The sequence below is a fragment of the Sordaria macrospora genome, chromosome 7, assembly GCF_033870435.1.
Source record: "Sordaria macrospora chromosome 7, complete sequence".
Lineage (NCBI taxonomy): Eukaryota > Fungi > Ascomycota > Sordariomycetes > Sordariales > Sordariaceae > Sordaria > Sordaria macrospora.
Window position 1 is genome coordinate 365263 of NC_089377.1, and position 18922 is coordinate 384184.

The 18922-nt window shown below is 54.0% G+C and overlaps 6 protein-coding genes across 6 annotated transcripts; 5 read left to right on the forward strand and 1 right to left on the reverse strand.

Annotated features, from left to right (window-relative positions):
• Nucleotides 1-1713: 1713 nt before the first annotated feature.
• SMAC4_03862 (uncharacterized protein) lies at nucleotides 1714-8134 on the reverse strand (the record flags this gene model as incomplete). The annotated part of the gene is made up of 2 exons (XM_066090013.1): nucleotides 1714-7706; nucleotides 7756-8134. 2 exons carry the CDS (start codon nucleotides 8132-8134, stop codon nucleotides 1714-1716), a joined length of 6372 nt encoding a protein of 2123 aa, XP_065947655.1.
• A 1805-nt stretch (nucleotides 8135-9939) lies between these two features.
• Nucleotides 9940-11587, forward strand: SMAC4_03861 (uncharacterized protein; the record flags this gene model as incomplete). Its single annotated transcript, XM_003347715.2, has 2 exons — nucleotides 9940-10766; nucleotides 10845-11587. Exons 1-2 carry the CDS (start codon nucleotides 10706-10708, stop codon nucleotides 11585-11587), a joined length of 804 nt encoding a protein of 267 aa, XP_003347763.1. The 5' UTR covers nucleotides 9940-10705.
• A 421-nt stretch (nucleotides 11588-12008) lies between these two features.
• On the forward strand, nucleotides 12009-13629 carry SMAC4_03860 (uncharacterized protein; the record flags this gene model as incomplete). The annotated part of the gene is made up of 2 exons (XM_003347714.2): nucleotides 12009-13360; nucleotides 13485-13629. 2 exons carry the CDS (start codon nucleotides 12009-12011, stop codon nucleotides 13627-13629), a joined length of 1497 nt encoding a protein of 498 aa, XP_003347762.2.
• Nucleotides 13630-14283: 654 nt separating this feature from the next.
• Nucleotides 14284-16132, forward strand: SMAC4_03859 (uncharacterized protein; the record flags this gene model as incomplete). Its single annotated transcript, XM_003347713.2, has 2 exons — nucleotides 14284-14564; nucleotides 15219-16132. The coding sequence occupies 2 exons, from the start codon at nucleotides 14284-14286 to the stop codon at nucleotides 15820-15822; spliced, it is 885 nt and encodes a 294-aa protein (XP_003347761.2). The 3' UTR covers nucleotides 15823-16132.
• A 517-nt stretch (nucleotides 16133-16649) lies between these two features.
• Nucleotides 16650-17494, forward strand: SMAC4_03858 (uncharacterized protein; the record flags this gene model as incomplete). The annotated part of the gene is made up of 2 exons (XM_003347712.1): nucleotides 16650-16712; nucleotides 16856-17494. The coding sequence occupies 2 exons, from the start codon at nucleotides 16650-16652 to the stop codon at nucleotides 17492-17494; spliced, it is 702 nt and encodes a 233-aa protein (XP_003347760.1).
• Nucleotides 17495-18450: 956 nt separating this feature from the next.
• On the forward strand, nucleotides 18451-18717 carry SMAC4_14049 (uncharacterized protein; the record flags this gene model as incomplete). Its single annotated transcript, XM_066091754.1, has 1 exon — nucleotides 18451-18717. The coding sequence occupies one exon, from the start codon at nucleotides 18451-18453 to the stop codon at nucleotides 18715-18717; it is 267 nt and encodes an 88-aa protein (XP_065947656.1).
• Between the last annotated feature and the right edge of the window lie 205 nt (nucleotides 18718-18922).

The window sequence follows — 18922 nt, forward strand, 5'->3', positions numbered from 1 at the left end:
TGCCTTTTCTTCCTAAGATTAATGTCTTAAAGGGGGCGAGAAAAACAAACAAACCAATACATACATACCGAACGACCATACCTACCTACTACCTACCGGGAAAAACTTGGAGGATTCCCGTCCTCTTTCAACTCAGCTCAACTCCTATTGGTGAGGTACTTAAATAAGCCGGTAGAGGTAAAGGCTAGGTGGGTAGACTGGGAACTAGAGACTAGAAACTAGAGACTAGAAACTAGAAACTAGTAAGATAGTTGGGTAGTTGGGTAATGGGTAGTTGGGTGATGGGTCGGTCGGTGAGTGAGTGAGTATATGAGTAACGACCAGATGAATGAATACTTGGTGTTGTTGTATTGTTTTTTTTTGTTTTTTTTTGTCTTTTTGTCTTTTTGTCTTTTTTTTTTTTTCTCTCTTTCCGCCATGTTCAAGGTTGTCATTTCATGTCATGTCATTGTCCGTGCTCTGCTCGTTGGAATGGAAGGAATGGAAGAACTCCACATGCTTCCACTTGGTTGCTTGCTTCTGTGCTTTTACAGTAACATTTTTTTTTTTTTTTTTCGCCAGCAAGGTCCCCTCCCCGATTTTCGTATGTCATGATAGCTATCTAGGTAGCTTTATGTTAACAAACCTCCAAAGTCCAAACGCCAACCCCGTACCGACGTGTGCTACATTTCTCCGCGCTTCATTTCACAAACTTTTTTGCCTTCTTTTCATTTCTTGTTGGCCTTTTTCGTCGTTTTCGTTGTTCTCGTTGTTTTCGTGGAGGTGTTTGTTGAAGCGCACCACTGCACCTGCACCTGCACAGGCTGTACTGAGCATCACGGCGGCCGGCGGGTAATTTAGGCTAAATTCGCTCTTTTGTGGAGCCTCAACAGCGCTCAAGGTGGATTCAAAAGCATTACCGGCTTCCCGTCAGCGGCTGAATGGGAATAATCGAAATGATCACCATGCATGCGATGTGGTCCGAAGCAAGCGGTCTGGGGGAGGACGGGAATATAAGAAGAGTTGCCTGTCTGCTTCCAATTTTTTTTTTATCAATTTTTTTTTATCATTCACCGGATTCTCAAGTTGATGCTTGCTTGCTCCCGTTTACTACCTCTTTTTCTGTTGGCTTTTGTCCGTCGTTCATTTCTTGACCAGACAGATAGATGACAGGACATGTTGTCACGAACATGTCACGAGCTCAAGCAACATGTTATGTTGAATTTTGGAGCACTTCCGTTTTCACTACTATCTCAAACGCTTCTTATGCTAAACGAAGAAGCTGTACGTACGGTAGGGTAGGTAGGTAGGTGACCTGGGTATCGTACATCAACTGCTCAAGTGCAACTGAAACAACCACCATTCAGGTATCTCCTCCTCTTCATCACCATCAACCTCGTTTCCTTTCCTTCTCAAAAAAAAAAAACGTTTTTGGTCCAAGTCGAACCATGAAAAGAAAAAAATTCCAATCCCTAGACACCTTATTCCCTTCCTTCCTGTTGTTTTACCAAATATTTCCCTTGCTTTTCCCCTTGTTGCCAGTTTTCGCTTTTTCCTTTTTATACCATAACCACTATTAAAATCGCATCAGGCACCGAACCCATCCCCCACAAAAGTGGATGTCGGTTGCCAAACAACGACAACAACAATAACACCAAATCAACAAGCCAAGCCAGCCCGCGCAGTTCATTCCATCATCACAAACACACGTCCCTCACAGCCATCACAGGACTACTAAGGTGAAAGCTCACCACTTGAGTGCGTGACGGACCAGTCCTTCTCGGTCTTGACCACCTCAGACTTCTTCGTCCAAAGTCCCTGCTTCTTGAACTTCTCCTTCACACCCTCAATATCACCGCTCTCAAGCGCCTTGATTTGTTCAAGGATCTCCGCCTTGCGCTGCTTCATCAACAGACCCTTGCGGCCCAAAGCCCTGCGCTCGTGCGCCTCGCGATCTTCATCAGTCTTGGCGATGATCTCGGGTTTGCCGGGCTTAGGTTGCCAGAGGAACTTAGGAGAGGGGAGGGCTTCCTCGTAAGACTCGAAGGAAGAAGCGGGAGAGGCGGGAGGTGTCCACAGCGTGGGAACGGGACTGGGAATGGGCTGGGGAAGGGGGGAGGGGGCGGTCCAGAGGCCGTTGTTGGTGGGTTCGGGAGAGGAGACGGTGAGCTCAGGGATCTCAGGGACCTCGGGAATGTCGATGGACTTATCCTCCTGATCAAGATCAACATCATGCTCCAAGTCAACGCTAGTGGCTGTGGAGGGACGTTGGCTGCTCAGGCTCAGGGGAAAAGAGTCCATGGATGCGGGACCGTCGCTTTCCGAGTTGGTGGTGCCGCTGGCGGTGGTGGCGCGAGACACGCTGGAGCTGGCGCGACGCCTAGTCACGAAGCTCTCGCGGGCCATCTGGGCAGCGAACGACTTTTCTTGCTCGAGAGCCTCGATCTGGGCTTGGATCTTGGCCTTGCGAGAGGCCTCGATCTCATCGAGCGAGGGGACCTCAGGCACGACGACAGAATCCTCGGGGATGAGACCCATCTCCGCCTCGATGGCGTGGATCTGAGCAATGATGGACTCACGACGCTTCTTGCCGCTGCTGCTGGAGTGACTGCGGCTGTGCTTGCGCGAGGCGGTGGAGGAGGTGCTAGCAGAGCGGAAGTGAGACTTGGAAGCAGACGATCCCGAACGCCGATGACGACGAAGCTTCTTGTGAGCGTAGGCCGACATGGCGGGGTGGACGGACTCCTCGGGGCAGGTGATGGCCAGAGAGCCGAAGAAGATGGGGTGAACGCAGGCGACGTCGTAGGTGTAGCCTGTGGCGGCAGGGTGGAACCACTCAGAGGTGGTGATGAGGGATGAACCGGCGAAGACGGGGTGACGGATGGCCGAGTTGAAGGCCGGGACAATGGCCTTGATGATGGAAGCCTGGATGGCCTCCTCAAGGGCAGCAGCCCAGTCGGCAGAGGTGGCGGTGATGCGGCCGGTCTCAGTGCGGCACTTGATGTTGAGGGGATAACCGCTGGCAATCAGAGCCTCCTTGAGAGCGGCGTCCCACTCCGCGGGGGTAGCCTGAGGACGAGACAGGCGAACAGCTGAAGCAGAAGCAGAAGCCTTATCGGTCTCAGCCTTAGCGGCTAGGCCAAGAGTGAGCCAGTGCTGGAACACCTGCCTGCTAACGCCCTTGGCAGCAGCCTCTTCGGGCGTCCAGAGGCTGTTGGACATGAGCTTATCCAATGGCCTCCATGAGTCGGCAGCCGTGGCCCGGGGTGTGCGGTGCATGTTGACGGCGGCCGGCTGCTGCTCGGTGGTGCGGTTGTCGGACAACGTCGACTCACGGCAGCCCAGGACAAAGAGACCTTTTGTCGTTTCGGCCGCGCGAGGTAAAGACAAAGTCTTATTCTCGGGTGATTCAGCGCGGCTCCATAGGCCGGTCGAGATTTGCAGGCGCGTCTCCACGGCTTGGTTTTCGCTGGTCTCCACTCGGGGCGGAGCCGGTGCGGATGCCGAGTTATCGGCTAATGCCGCCCGGGTGGCGACGACGGCCTGGGCTCCCTGGTCCAGGGTTGAAGGGGTGGAGCCGGCAGTGTCCTGCACCAAAAATCCTTGGTGGTCATATTGTTCAGCAACATGTTCTTCGCCATCATGGGGATCCTCGCCAAGGCCGATCAGGATTTCATGCTCACTGGAAGTATCATCATCATCATTATCGTCGTCGTCGTCAATGTCGGTGGCGGACGCAGATGCGGATTGTTCTTGATGGTTGCTGCCGCCGCCACCGCCGCCGTAGTACTCATCGACGCTGTAAGCAGGAGTTGCCGAAAGGAAGAGGCTGTTCCTCGAGGGGACAGCATCCGAATTGAGAAGGCTGGCAATTTCCCAGAGAGTCGTCTCGTCGAATTCGTCTTCATCATCGCTTTCCTCGCGCTCGTAGTCAGACTCGGGATCTTCATCGTCATAGTCGTCGAAAAAGGAGGTTCCGGAGTAGTCGGGAGTGTACGACGCCCGGAGGGGAACGCCGGAGCTCATGGTGCCGGGCATGGAGCGACCGAAGGGACGCGGGAGAGGCATGGTTGCAGTGTCGGACTTCTCGCCCCAGGGGAATTGGAAGATACCAAGGGTGCCGCGCTTGTCGGGAAGAGGCTGGGGGTTCTCGAGGATGTCGGGGAGAGCGCTGACACGCTTGTTGCGACGAGGAGGACGTTGCGTTACCGGTCGGGGCGCCTTTTGACGTTTGGGCTGGGGAATTTCTTGCAAAGAGAGACGCTTGAAATCAGCAGGAGGGGCGACGGAGGCCCAGGAAGGTCGCCAAAGTCCGGTAGTGTCCTTGGTGCTGGTGTATGGTTTGCGCCAGAGATGCTTGGAGAAGATTTGGAGGGGAGCGAGCTCTTTTCTAGCCGCAGGACGGGTAAATATTTCTGGGAAATCAGCTACGAGTGAAAGGGCCTCGAGAACCTTGGGAAGCGGTGACCACAGACGGTTCGTCGTGACGGCGGAAACCTTGGGCGGCGGTGTCCAAAGTGAAGGCTTCTTTTCCGGTTCAGCCTTCTTCCACAGGTGAGTGCTGGTGATCTCAAGAGGAGCCAGAACCTTTCTCGTGGCGGCACGAACAAATGCATCGGCCTCGGGGAGAGGCGTAGGACATTCACTTGCAGTCTTTGGAACATGCACCCACAGTGCATTGGCCTGCGCAACCTTCACAGACGCAGGAGGCGTCCAGAGCGTAGGGGCCTGCTTCACATTCACTGTAGGCTTGGACCACAACTGCGTGCTGGTGATCTCGAGAGGAGCCAGAACCTTTCTCGTGGCGGCACGAACAAATGCATCGGCCTCGGGGAGAGGCGTAGGGCATTCACTTGCAGCCTTCGGAACATGCACCCACAGTGCATTGGTCTGCGCAACCTTCACAGACGCAGGAGGCGTCCAGAGCGTAGGGGTCTGCTTCACATTCACTGTAGGCTTGGACCACAACTGCGTGCTGGTGATCTCAAGAGGAGGCAGTTCCTTACGGGCCAAGGGACGAACGAAAGTCTCAGCCTCTGGTGTCGCGATCATGGATGTAGGTGAAGCCTTGGGAACAGGCGTCCACAAAAGGGTTGCGGCGACAATAGTCTGCTCCGGGACCGGAGCCCACAGAGACACGGTCTTGACGGCCTTTTTGGACAACCAGTTCGACACAGCATCCAGCTGGGCGGACAGCACTGAATCATCATCACCAGAAGCATCAGAGTCAGGAGGCGTAGGGCTACCAAGCTGGACATTAGGCATTGGCATAGGCAAGTAATTGGCGCTGGGATGACGGAGTCTTTCCGCTGCTGTCTCCATGTAGTCGATATGTGCCTCGGTCAGACGCTTCTGCCAGATGCTCATGTGTGACTTGACAGCATCCCTCGAGAGCCTGCTGGGATTGTGGCTGCCGCTGTTGCGCAACATGTTCTGGCGAGAAGCTCGGCGCTCGGCGGCCATGGCACCAACAGCTGGACCGTGACCGATCACAATGCTGCCAACGGTAGAATCACATCGTGAGTTCCTGTTTGCCGGAGAGTTGGTCTGCATGCTGCACAACGAATCACGACCCATGTCATGCTTCATTTCCTGCCAGTGGTTCTCGTGAACACCCATCTCCTTCTCCAAGTCCTCAAGCAGGGCGAGGCGCTCAGTGTGATCCTTTGGGCAAGCCTTAGTTACCGGCTCTTCGAACTTCTTGAGCTGCTCCTGGATCTGGCGCAGTGCATGTTCTGGAGACTCGAGCGGGGAAGGCTCGGCCTGTACCATGACCGTGTTTCTGCGTGGTCCGTTCAACGGCAGAGGTGAAGGAGGCGGCATCCTAATTCTTGACTTTCTATCAGAGAACACTGGGCACTTGTCACCAATCCGGCGAGCTTGTACTGGTGAAGTTGGCTTGGGCGCAGGCTTGTTATCGACCGCAGTATTGAACTCGGGGCGCTTCGTTTCCTTTGCAGGTTGTTGACTGGCCGGGGCGACGTCAAGGTGAGTCTTTGTGTCGATATCCTCACGTACGGTCTTTACCACTGGCCGAGGAAGAGGTCGGGCCACAGCAAGTCCGACACTGACCTGCGTAGAGCGGACCGAGTTCCAGGTTGTATCGGCCTCATCTGGCGATTGCGAGCCCTCGCTATACATTGACTCTCGTTGTACCGAATTGACAGGAAGGACCGGGGATGATGCCCGCTTCGCCGCCATATCCGTGTCGTACTTGTATTCGGGGGCCTTTCTCGGCTCTTCAACAAAGGTAGGAGCGTTCTCAGTCTTGACTGTGGTTTTTGTTGGTTGGGTGGGCTGTTGAACCTCCTCAGAGTCAACCGAGGAAGGAGATTGAAGGTAGGACCTGGCAACAGGAACTTCGGGAACTGCTGGCAGCTTATTTGGCACCTCACCAGGGTACATGAGTGCGATCTTTTCAGTGACCGTCATGCTCCGCGTCCTGTTCGGCTGCGGCCGAGTCCCTGCGCCCGCACTCTTCGGAGGGGCGGGAAGCGGCGGCATGTCTCCCGAAACGTACATGGACTTCTTGACCAGTGAACCACTAGATTTGCTTCTCCTGTGTCCCGAGCCGGGAATGGCAAAAGGATTGGGATCAGCGACCTTTCTGGGAATGGGTCGAGGTCGGTGTACAACCGATTCGGGCGTTCCAGGAGATTGGGGCTTGTCGACAATCTTGTTATTAGAGCCCTGCAGGGTCTCGTGTACGAGGGCCGGGTCGTCAAAGATGACATTGTTGAAGAAAAGAACAGTTTGCTGGCGTTCTGGGCCAGGTGCATCTTGTTCCAGCTTCAATGCCCTAGCTCTGGGGTTTGATGGCAAGCCAGTAGTAGGTCGCCTTTGAAGCGCGGTCAGGGGCCTCTCCTGTGGTGGCGTGGGAGGAGAGGGAGGCAATTGTCTCGAAGGACGGATATCGAGATTCGGTAGTGGTTCGAAATCCTTCGGAGGGGACACGGATCGGAATATGGATTGCCTTGAGAGCACGGATAGTTCTGGCGACTGGCGCGGTGACCTTTGTCTGATTCCACCCGTTTCTGGCGACAATTGTGTTGAGGAACTCGTACCCATGCTGTCCGGACGGAGGGAAGAGCCGGACGAAAGTGGTGATCCAACCTCCTTCCGCTTCACGCTCAGAGCTCTGTTTACGCCCTCTCTAGGATCCTGTGCAGTCATCTCCCTCCTGGCGAGGCTCGTTTGCCTGAGCAATTTCTCTCTTCGCTCCCGCTCTGCCCTCATGGCGTCCTCCAAGTCCACAGTAGGAATCTTATCAAGTGGGTTTTTGCCGGTGTCCTGGAGAACGGGATTGCTGATCTGCAACTTTCCGCCAGCCGAAGCCCCCTTCTTATGGAGACCAACAGCAGCCTTGACCGACCTGGTCCTTGGAAGCGTAGGGGCGGTATTTGATCGGATAGGTGGAAACAGCTGCCCTTGGATAGGAACTCCGCCCATGCCAGCCACTCCAGTAATGGGCAGCGAAATCGCCGGGAGTCCATAGGTAGGTCGGCTGTTGTTTGTCGCTGGTGCCTCTCTCGGATTGATGAATGTTGTCTCGGACCTGATGGCTGCGTCCTTGACGTCTTGGTAGTTGGCATTACCGTCGGGAAAGTAGGATTCGGATGAGGAGATATCGCGGCTGATTTCGACAAGACGAGGCGACATCGCTTCGGGGGACTTGACGCGCACTATGCTGGCCGACCCGAGGGTGCCGGAGCAGAGCGTAAGGATGACTGCAACCGGTTAGCCGGTGAGAGCATTATCTAGAATAATGACACTTACTAATTAGGACGTTTAGGCCGATGGCAGGCACAGCAGTCCTGGCCACAAGGGCAACATAACGGAAACCAAGGTGCAGGGTTACGCTGGTCGCAATCCACACAGCCAAACCTAACATAACCCAGAAAAGCGCCTTTCGCCTAATCGCCTGAGAATCGGTGTGAAAAGTAGTGTTCTGGACCAAGGCGCGTGTGATGAGACAAAGGAGAATGGCGGCGTCCAAGGAGATGACGACAATCGAGATGGGAAGTTGGGACGAGGCAGCGACGCAGAAAGAGTCGGTTTGAGGTCGAGTGAATCCAACAAATACGCCTCCAGCAACAAGTCGGCCGAGAATTAGGAGTTGGGGGATTATGTGCACGGCGGACACCTTCTCCCCCATGTTTTGCGCCCAGTATAGGTATTGTTCAATGGAGAATCGGGCGAGTTGGTCGAAAACGGTAGCGAATATTATGCCGACCTGGCAAGGCATGGACGAGTTGTCGACATGGAGAAGAATAGAAATAAAACTGGTGAGTGCCCACAGGGCAGCGGTGGACAGAAAACCGACGAGGACCAGCCTCTGGCCGTCCCGGAGTATCGCGGTGCCATGACCTTTTGCGTAGAGAGGGAGGGCCGCCGTCGCGGCGTATAATACAAGACCACTGTCGATCTGTTAGCTTGTGTGATGGGCAAGTTGTCTACTGACCATGGATGAACTGACAAAGTGAAGGCGGCGACGAGGGCCTCGGTGGCGCCTTTGATGGCCATGGTGAACAAGAGTGGATATGGTCAGTGGGCAAATGTCGAATATCAACGGGCGGAAAGAAGGGAAGCCCAGTCAATGGGGGTATCACAACAAAAAAAGAGAAGATTAACACGCTATCCAGGAAAAAGGAGTGATCAAAAAGAATGTATCATATCGACGGGCCTTGCGTCACTATGTTGAAGATGAAGATGAAGTTGTGAATAGCGGCAATGACATGCTTGGGGGGTTCAAGCGATGTGCAGAGTTGCCAAACGCCAGCTCAAGATGGAGAGAGGAGAAGGAAGGAGAAAAAGAAGAGTAGAACCGTTTCTTTGAACAAGGACGGGCCAACCAGCCGCGAGAGCGTGTATCAGACTGACTACCAACGAACCGGTGTTGGGGCGGCTGCCAGGGACAGGCTGGCTACTATCGAGAAACAAGCCCCCAACTTGAACTCGGCAAGTATCGTGACCGTCTAGAATAGCTCAAACAGGAGCGGTGCAGGGTCATGCACCAGGAGTGGCGTATTGTTCTTTATGCTGGAACAAGGCCGATGTAGTAATTGGTTGTGGGGGCGAGGCTGGCAATAATGGAGTTGTGTTAATGGTGGTAGCGAAGTGGTGAAGCCTACTTTAGGCACCTTGGACGTGTTTCAGCTGAAACCCAAGACGTTCCATTACGCTCTGGCACTTGCAAGGGGTCTGGCTGGATCTGGGCCACCGGGGTTGAATCTTTTTTAAATCTCGGTGCGGCTGCTGCATTCTTTCATATTTTGTCTGTCTCTTCCATGGTGGCAGTGGCGGTAATGTCGAAGCCTTGACCGGGTGATCCATGATTCAAGCCGCCGCAAGACCGCAGCACCGTGAGCTCGTATTGCGTCCCATGGTCACAACCTCAAGTCGTCGGACTATTGTATCCATCTGAGATGCGAATGTCGGCATCTTGTCAAGGACATGAGGCGAAGAGAGACACGGCAAACCGAGGCCGGGGAGTATGGTGGTGGTCAATTGAAGGCGCCAAGATCCGAGGAGAGCACAAGGATGAACAATTTGATAGAAGCGCTGCGACAACTCTTTTTTCGTATCGCGAGCGTGGTGACGATGGGACGACGTTGGGCTTCCACTTCAGTCGCGACGACGTTGAATGAGGCGGAACACGAGAAGATGACAAAGGGAACAGAAGGGAAGAAGAGACGAAGTGACGCCGAAAAGTGACGCCGAAAAGGGACTACGCAGTACAGTATTCAAAGGGGGCCCTGCGCTGACCAATGATGAAGTCAAGTGTTCTGGCCAATGATGAAGTCAAGTTTTCTGACCAATGATGAACTCAAGTTTTCTGGATAAGTGGAGCAGCATGGTGGGGTCGAACTCGGTGTGGGACTGTGGGGGAGCAGCCCCTCTTTTTGGTTTGTCCAGGGGGTCATTGTCAATTCATCCTCTTTCCAAAATCCAACCACCACTCACTCACTCACTCACTCTTGTACTTGTATAAGTGACTCGGATATACCTAGCTTGCCTCGACGAAGGAAACAGCTCACCCTGGTGCATCACCAAACACGCTAGTCCTTTCATTTCTGGAACAAACTTGTTTCCGTCATTTGTTTTCTCTCTTTGGCAATTGGCATTTTGCCTTGTCTTTGAGCATCTCGGAAGTCCATAACGAGGCCCTACTTATCGACATGGACGGAACTTGGAAAAAGTACGTGGACAGGGTAAATACATCTAAGGTACCATTAGGAATGCATCAAATCATGGCTTTTCAACCGTACTCGATCCGAATGGCATCCAGTTGATACCGCCAGTAGCAAGTTATGGCATGTCATCCAAAAGGCGTGAAATCCACTCCAACCAAGGCCGAAGCCGAGTCAAGCCGGACACATGTTCGGGCCGCATCCGGGATGGCGTACCCCGTTCCGCTGGCCTTATGTACTCCTCAGCTCCCCGCTCTTTTTGCTTATCACCACTTTCTATATTGGGTTGATGATTTCCTCACGCCTTCTTCTAGGTACTTCTCTACATAGTGTCACCCAATCAATGACTTGTGCGTCGTGAGTCACGGGTGAATGTGTCATAAATTTCGACTTGTGCATCTCATAGGAACCCAATTTCATTCAAATACCATATCAGAGTCCATCTATTCCATCCGATCCCCCTCACCCAAGGTCTTTCACCAGTTACAAACGACTTGTCGTGACCCTCAGCACTCCCCGCCTCACCATCCGTCAAAATGCCAGAGCTCGAATACCCCAAACAGCCGTACAGCACGGTCAAGCGACTCAATGACAGAGGTGAAACACCCTCACTTGATACCACTCATCTCACCATTCGGGCATGTCAACGCTAACCGAACACCCATACACACCCAGCCCGCTACTCCCTCGAAACCATCCACGGCATCATCAACTCCTCGCCCTTTATCAATGTCGCCTTCCAAGACTCCACCTCCCCCTTCCCCGCCGTCCTCCCCATGATCGGCCAAATGGGTTCCTTTGCCCGTCCCTCTGCCGACCTAGGCGACGTTCTCGACCTCTACCTCCACGGCTACGTCTCCTCCCGCCTCATGAACTTGGCTCGGACCTCCCGCGACGGCGGCGAAACCGGCATCCCATTAACAATGTCCGCCACTATCCTAGACGGCTACGTCCTGTCCCTCACCCCCAACTCGCACTCCTACAACTATCGCTCCGCCGTTCTCTTCGGCTACGCCACTCCCGTCGTCGACCAGGCCGAGAAGCTATGGGCAATGGAGCTGGTAACCAACAGCGTGGTGCCGTCTCGGTATCAGAACACGCGCAACCCGCCTAACGGTGCAGAGATGCAGAGCACGAGTATTTTGAAAGTCAAGATCAAGGCGGGAAGTGCAAAGATTAGAAGTGGCGAGCCGCATGATGACAAGGGGGATATGAACGACGAGGAAGTGAGGGAGAAGACGTGGGTGGGCGTGGTGCCGGCTTGGACGCAGTTTGGGGAGCCGGTGGCGGGGAGTTATAACAGGGTGGAAAAGGTGCCGGGGTATTTGGAGGAGTGGAGGGTGGAGGGAAATGAAGAGAGGAGGAGGGAGGCGTATGAGGCTGTGAAGGAGCCGGTTAAAGGCGAAGAAGGGACGTGATGAGTGAGGGCAGAGGTAGGTAGGTGGGGGATGAACAGGTTTTGTGAATGAGCAGGCAGGTTTCCATTTTTGGTCAATTCGGCCAGGCGACAACCATTTTCGTGAACTTCCGGAGCTGGAGCGGCTGGGTGTTGGCCGATCTCCGTTCGAGTGGGGACGGGATACACCCTGGTCGGGCCATGCACCCGACGGATGCGGGATTGTCATCGAACGGGTCCACGTGTTTATTTCAACGTCATCTCATCTTTTCTCCTTTTCATCTCACCCCGTGCTTCTGTCACTGTTGACGCTTTCCACTCCCCATCTTCACATGTTTCTTTGCCAGGGGTTCGTTCGTGCATTGTTCCTGATGTGTTTTCGTGGTTGAATACTTGACGCGTGCTTTTTCGGCATCAACCATAATTCCTCGTTAGCGCCCAAGATGAGCCGGGTTACCTTCACCACAGCCGCTCGCCCTCGCCCTATTCTCCGATCGACATTTCCGGGACGCCGACCATCAACTCTCCAAGCAATCCAAAACCGATACACCTCCAGCACATCTTCCCAGGATTCCAATGCCATCGGGCAATATGATGACACCAACCCTAACCACAACTACTGGTGGACAGCCTGCGCCCCCTCTCTCACCTCTATTCTCCGGCACTCCAACTCCTACACCCCCACCCAACAATCCCTCCACCTCACCTGGTTCCGCAACAACGTCATCCCCAACCTCGGTCCTCGCCCCTCCTCCTCCTACCGCCTCCGTTCCCCTTTGAACTACGAAGGCTCGCCCTACCGACCAACCTGGAACTTCTGCTCTGCTCCCCCTGGCTCCAGCTCCAGCTCGCCGAAAGTGAAGGGGACGCTGAGATTTAGTTTCGAGCCGATACCTGCCACCGGAACTAGTGAAGAAGACCCGACCAATCAAGAGGGGTATCGGAGGTTGTTTCCTTTGCTAGCGGGGGAATGTCACGGAGTGGGCGGCGTGGAGACGAAGGCGGACCTGACCTGGTACAACGAGGTGAAAGAGCACATGTACTTGTTGAACCAGGAGCGCGCCGTGCTGAAGGAGAGGCTGGTTCCCGGCCAGCTACCGCCCGAACACGCAGCCATCGCCATCGCATGCTCAAGGGAGAAAAGGGTGCTGAAGCCTTACTTCTTCGCCGGACCCACCAGCCTGGTGACCGGCTTCTCGCCTCACCAAGTCTTGTTTTCTGCGCTTCGTGCCATCCGCACACGCCGAGAGGAACTGAAACCCGCGATCAAGCTGGTCGAGAGCTACGTTTCTTCCAGAGCATCAACCATGACACCCTCCTGCTTCGGCATCGACGCCGTCTCCCCCTTCCCCTCCTCAGACCAACAAGGAGGCGCGGCGGCGGCGGCGCGAGTGAAGCTGTACACCCTCGTGCCCAGCAACGCCTTTAGCGTGATGCGCGACGCGATGACTATGGGTGGCCGGTTAGCCTCCCCGGAAAGCTTGCGCGGCGTGGCACTTTTGAAATGGATTTACCACCTGCTGCGCGGGGATCGGTCGCGCGTCAGCGAAGCGACGTACCATGTGAGCAAACCCTGTCGGTATGAAACCAGGAAAAATAGCTACTGGATGGGGTTCACCAGCTACGAGATGCAGCCGGGAAGGGAGGATCCGGACGTCAAGGTGTATTTGCCACTGATGCAGTTCTTTGAGACCGAGGAAGCCGTGGTTGCGGCGTTGGAGACGGTGTGGAGGGTGTTGGGATGGGGAGAGGAGCTGGGAAAGGGGGGGTATAGAGAGGCGGTTAGGGAGGCTTTGTGAGTACTTTCCTTTCCATTGTCTTATTCATCTGATCTGGATCTGAGATGTGGAAGGTGATTGGGAACGAAGTGGGGGCGAGGAAATTGTTTGCTAACTGCTGCCCGCTGGCGGGAAAAACAGTCCGCATGTCGATTTCAAAAAGGCGCCAGGGACGCACACTTGGGTGTCGTTTTCCTATTCGGATCGTTCGGGGCCGTACATGACGGTTTATTTGGCGCCAAGGTTTCAGGAGGCGTATGATTTGGGCGTGCGGGGAGGAAGGTGATGTTGGAGGTAGCTGCCCGGTGAAGGGGTCGTGAAAACCAGCCGAGCATATCACGGGTCAGTAAGTACATTACATGCCTCTATTCAAGCCTCTATCTATGTTCGGTTTATTCTTACGACTCCTTCGACTAGCAACAAGACGGGCAATGGGTAGGTACGTACTTGTGGTCCCAGGAAATCGTCGACATTGTGTGATGACCAATTGAGAGCATGCGCTGGATGTGATTGTGCAGGAGAATGTGATTGTGCAGGAGAATGCGATCGTGCAGGAGAATTTGATCGCTTGAAGGTTTGGCAGAAAGGAGTACCGGGTATGGAAAGGGGGGAGGGGAAGGGAGAGGGAGCAATTTCTCTTGATCCAATTTGGAGATCACGGATACAGTACTACAAGTGGAAGGAAGAGTGATCAAAGTGGGATTTCCCGCTCCTTCTTTGGCCATTCCTTCCTCCGTTCCTTCTTTTCCTTATTGCGCCGTTTTCGCTCGCAACATCTATCTGGCCTTTGTTTCGTTTCCAAGTTTCGAGGAACAGGTTCACGTCTCTCGCCTTTCCTCCGCATTACCCCTTCGAACATTTACAACATCCTTTTCCAGTACCAAACTTTTCCATTCATTCACCAACCGTTGGACACGAGCTGTAGAGAAAATCCTCGTTGATGGACTCTCCGATACAATACCCGACATCTACCTGTCAACGATCAACCATGTCATCACCTCCGGAATCGTCACCTGCCAAGCCAAAAGACGACCTGAGCATCTCATCCTCGGCGCCGTCGGCATCTCAACCCAAATGCCATGTCCACAAGCGTGCAATATACATGTATTCATCGCCGCGGATAGCCTACGTCTCTGAGTTTCATCGTGATCCTCCTTTTGACCCATCAGCGGCGTGCCTGACAGCTAGATTCGGGTGTTACCCGAAGGGTGAACTGAAGGAGTAGGACCGCAGTCACCAAAACGGCCCCACTATTCTCTTACTTTTCGACGTTCCGATCCATCTCCTTCCTGAAGACTTTTCATGCGTCCTAAGACTTGTCGTCGCCGGCGATAAAGAACCATACAGTCCAGACAACGAGGAGCCCATGTATAGGAAGAGGAAGTCCTGCGAGGGGACAGTTATTCCCATTGAACGACGTTCAGGACTACCAGGAACGAGAACACTGGCGGCTGTTTGGCCCAAGAAACTCCTAGGAGAGTCGGGGTTTGGTTCCGCTGAAATGGGCGGGAAGCCCGGGCTGAAACATTTCTTCCAAGTTGACTTGTGGTACGATGGGAACGGTAGGATGGATTTGTGCCTGCACATATGCGGTTCTTGGTTCACGCTTAAGGCACTCGGCGCTGTACAAGGATTGCAGGACGGAGGCCGAAACTCGCCTATCCTAACAACAAACCGTGATCTAGACTTGGGTAAGCCTACGCATTTGCACATCACTCCCCAATCCCCGTCAGATTTGCATGATCTACCTTGACGACTGTCGATATTTGACGGTTTTAGCCCTACAGCCAACTGTGGCTTTCCTGTTCTGTCTTTCCACGAGCTATACTTAATTGAGGCTTACTAACATGTCACAACGCCCCATTTAGTCCGCAGCCCAGATGCCATTTACTGGTACACATTTGCCAATGGCGACGAAGTGTGGGACATATGCGACAATCCAGTATCAAACAGTGAAAAGGCAGAAGACTCCTGGGACGGAAGCCTCGACATGCCGTTTGGTCCCGCCAACTCAGCCGCTCTCACTTCCGGTTACGAGGGATCCCTTATTCCCAAATACGCCACGGCGGTCACGGAATTGCCTCAGGATCCAACTGATGATCCCCACGCCATCGTGAGGAGGTGGCACATTGACATGGAAAGGATCGAGGCCTGGAAAGACGAAGTAGCACAAACAGCTCAGACTGCAGATCCTGACGAGATGCTGCCCTCTCCTCCGTCAACTCACCTGGAAAGTCCTCCTTCTCCGCACATCGAGGCCTGGATAGGCGAAGTAGCACATACAACTCAGACTGCGGATCCTTACGAGATTTTTCCCCCTCCTCCATCAACTTACCTGGAAAGTCATCCTCCTCCGCACAGTTCTTCGCCAGTGAAACCTACGACAACCACTCGTCATTCTGTGACAGAGATCACGGAGTTTAGACAACAGCTTGAAATATCATCAGAAGCGAAGGAACAGGAAATTGTCGATGCCTAGAGCTTGGTAACTGGGAGCCGATTCATGACGTTCAGCGAAATCTTGTTCTTGTTCTTGTTGTCTTTTTATGTCCACTTGGGACGGTAAAGTTGCTTGTCAGCAACCAAATCTTTTATAAGGAATAGATACCGCTCACATGGAGACGAGTACTCACCTTTGGGACTCTGAAACTGCAAAATAAGGGAAAATAAACAAAGGAGAAACAACAGCGAAAAATAGAGGCGGAGATGATGTTGGACTTGGGGAGTGTACCTATTTTCCGAACAGTCATTACCCTACAGACTGGATTCCTGCAAGAAATAGAACGCAAGTATCGCCGTCCAACCAGAATCCCCTAATTTTCACCGCCGTCAAAGTGTTATCGCGCTCTGTCTGAACATGCAAAAACGGAAACAAGGCACAGCATACTTAAACATACACAGAGGAAGTACCTATTTGGGGATGAAACCCCAGTGAATGGGTGCAAGAGCACTGGCTTCAAACTATCCTACAAGTCAAAGTGAAGTGGCGCGCGGATTCAAATAGTGTGGTGCAACAAAACACCAAAGTAGGTACTATTCACCATAGCCAAAACAGGGCGGTGCGCGAAGCCAGAATGCAAACGATTGCCATACAAGTAGAACCCGAAAGCGGTCAGGCGGATAAAGCACAGGGTACAACACCCCGCCAACTGATAAATGGCAATTTGATTTTTCTTGTTCCGAAGAACGTCTTCCTCTTGTCATTGTTCTTCCTCCAACTGCCTGGCGCTCATCAATCAATCGCGACGAGGATCCGGCCAGCCATCCAGCCAGCATCAACGGATAGAAACGCAGTCCGAAGAAAACATGTCGGGACCTCCTGTCACTTACTCCTCGCGCTGCGGTGCCAAGCGTCGGCCCATCGAACCCGTCGACTTCAATTTACTTCTGATAACGATGAGAATCCGTAACTTGCAAAGATGTAAACCTTCCCTAGAGGTGCCAACTTCAAAGGCAATCTCAGCAAGCTGCCCACCCACAACCCCAAGGCCCAGGAGCTTCCCTCCTCCTAGATCGCTAGCTTTCTTGCCACTTTTACTCATGAATTGCTCGCTTACGCCGCCGCCCGCGACCCTTACGTCAACTCCATTCTTGCTCACTGGTACGACCTGCAAAGGGCGCGCGTCGTCAACTTTAGTCAATACTCTCAAAAGGCTGAGTACCTCCTCGATACCAAGTACGCGCTTCTTTCAGGCTCAAAGGCGTATGAGAAGGCTTTCGATGTGGTGTCCGACATCGGCAAGATGTTCGACAAGATCCTGAAGGCTGTCAAGAAGGAGGCCGGAGAATACGAAGGCTGTTCGTGCGGAACCAGAAAGAACGCAGTCTTTACCATGGTCGAGATCATGGTTTGCATGGTTACGGCGCCGATGGACGAGATCGGCCATCAGGCGAGGAACGGCGATTGCGTGCCGTCCGAGATGGAAGAGAAGCTGTTTCAGATGATGGGCTACTTTGACGGGGAAGGGCTGACGCACTTGGATTCGGAGGGCTTGACGGATAAGGTCTGGGAGTTTATCAAGGAGCATGAGGGCTATTCCATGTATGAGAGGTTGAACGAGGTGGTGGACATATTGGAAGGTGACGATGAGGAGCGAGGCGTGGATGGCGAGCAAGGAGGGCAAGGAGAGGAGGAAGGCGAGGCAGAGTAAGGCGTGGATGGGCATCACCGACACTCAGCTACGGTCAGTTTGGCTGATGGATCGGCCTGGAAGGAAAATACTGAGGAGGAATCGTTGGCCACGCTCATGCTTGGGAAGTAGAGGGTTGTTGGAATGGTGGTCTGGAAAGCACTTGTCATCTCAGTGGCAGGACCCGAATTCGGATTGGTATGGTGGGACGGTTTCCAGGTGTCGTGCCACGAACAGCAATCCTGTGTTCATGTCTTGAGGATTGGCGGGCTGGCGGCAGAACCAGGATAGTCTGAAGACCGGATATCTGGATGTATGTCGGGAGTGGACAGGCTAAAGCAAGTTGGGTAAAGTAGGTCTTGGTTCGTCGAATCGCGCGCCTGACAGAATGCGAAGAGAGATGGAGACGAGGAAGACAAGAGGAGCTGGGATGTGGGTGGGGGAGATAGTGGGAACGTCGAACGGACAATTCGGGGGGAGATTATTCCCGTCGTCCTGCGATGCTCTTGCCTTTTTCAGCCTTTGTCCCTTCCATGCTCTCGTTGCGGGCCTACCGCGAAGCTAGCCTGCCTCCCGTCCCCCTTCTTCTAGAAGCGGCCCGGCGGCGGCACGCTGTGCGCCTCCTTACCTTAGATCCTGCTCACCCGCTCGTCCCGCGCCTTTCGGAACCCCGAATGACGCCGCGCGGCCTGCCTCGCCGCCCTACAACTCTACAGACGGCTGCACAGCTCGCCTTGCCTTTCCCGCGGCCGGTTCTACAGCCGCCCGTCTATAACGGAGACACTCACAAAGATCCAGCGCCCACGTCTAAGGACAGGGCTGCCAAGGATTTCAAAGAATGGCTTCTCCAACGAGACCCCTCGGAGATTGTCGTTTACACCGACGGCTCTATGATAGCTAAGCAGATGGGCCTCCCAGCGCATGCGGAGGATCTTGACGCTGAAGAAAGACCAGAGGGTGAGTGCGTAGGCTTTGGCATGGTCTCAAGGCCGCTGTGGCGCTCTTCCCGGAGGCACAGGCCCGACCACGCATTACGATATGCCTTGATAACACGTCCGTCATTAGAGGACTCCGAGGAACCCCAGCTGCGTCGTCACAAGCGGCTTTCCTCAATTTCCGCGCCATCCGAAAGGGCTATGGCCCCAGTCTGGTGGACATCCGCTGGGTTCCCGGCCACAAGGGCATCACGGGCAACGAGATTGCTGACGAGCTCGCTAAGGCGGGCGCCGAAGGAGGAGAGGTAGTCAATGAAGGCTTGGCTACCCTTGCGCACTCAAGGCGGCTTGCTAAGAGGGAGGCGCGTACGGATTTCAAGGCATGGTGGGCCGCGAACAAGCCAGATTCATATGCAGACTACCGGTTGGGGGTCTCTATCAAGCCTAACGACGAACTAAAAGAGCTGGACAGACGCTCTTTACACCACCTCCTCGCGGCCAGGTCTGGCCACGG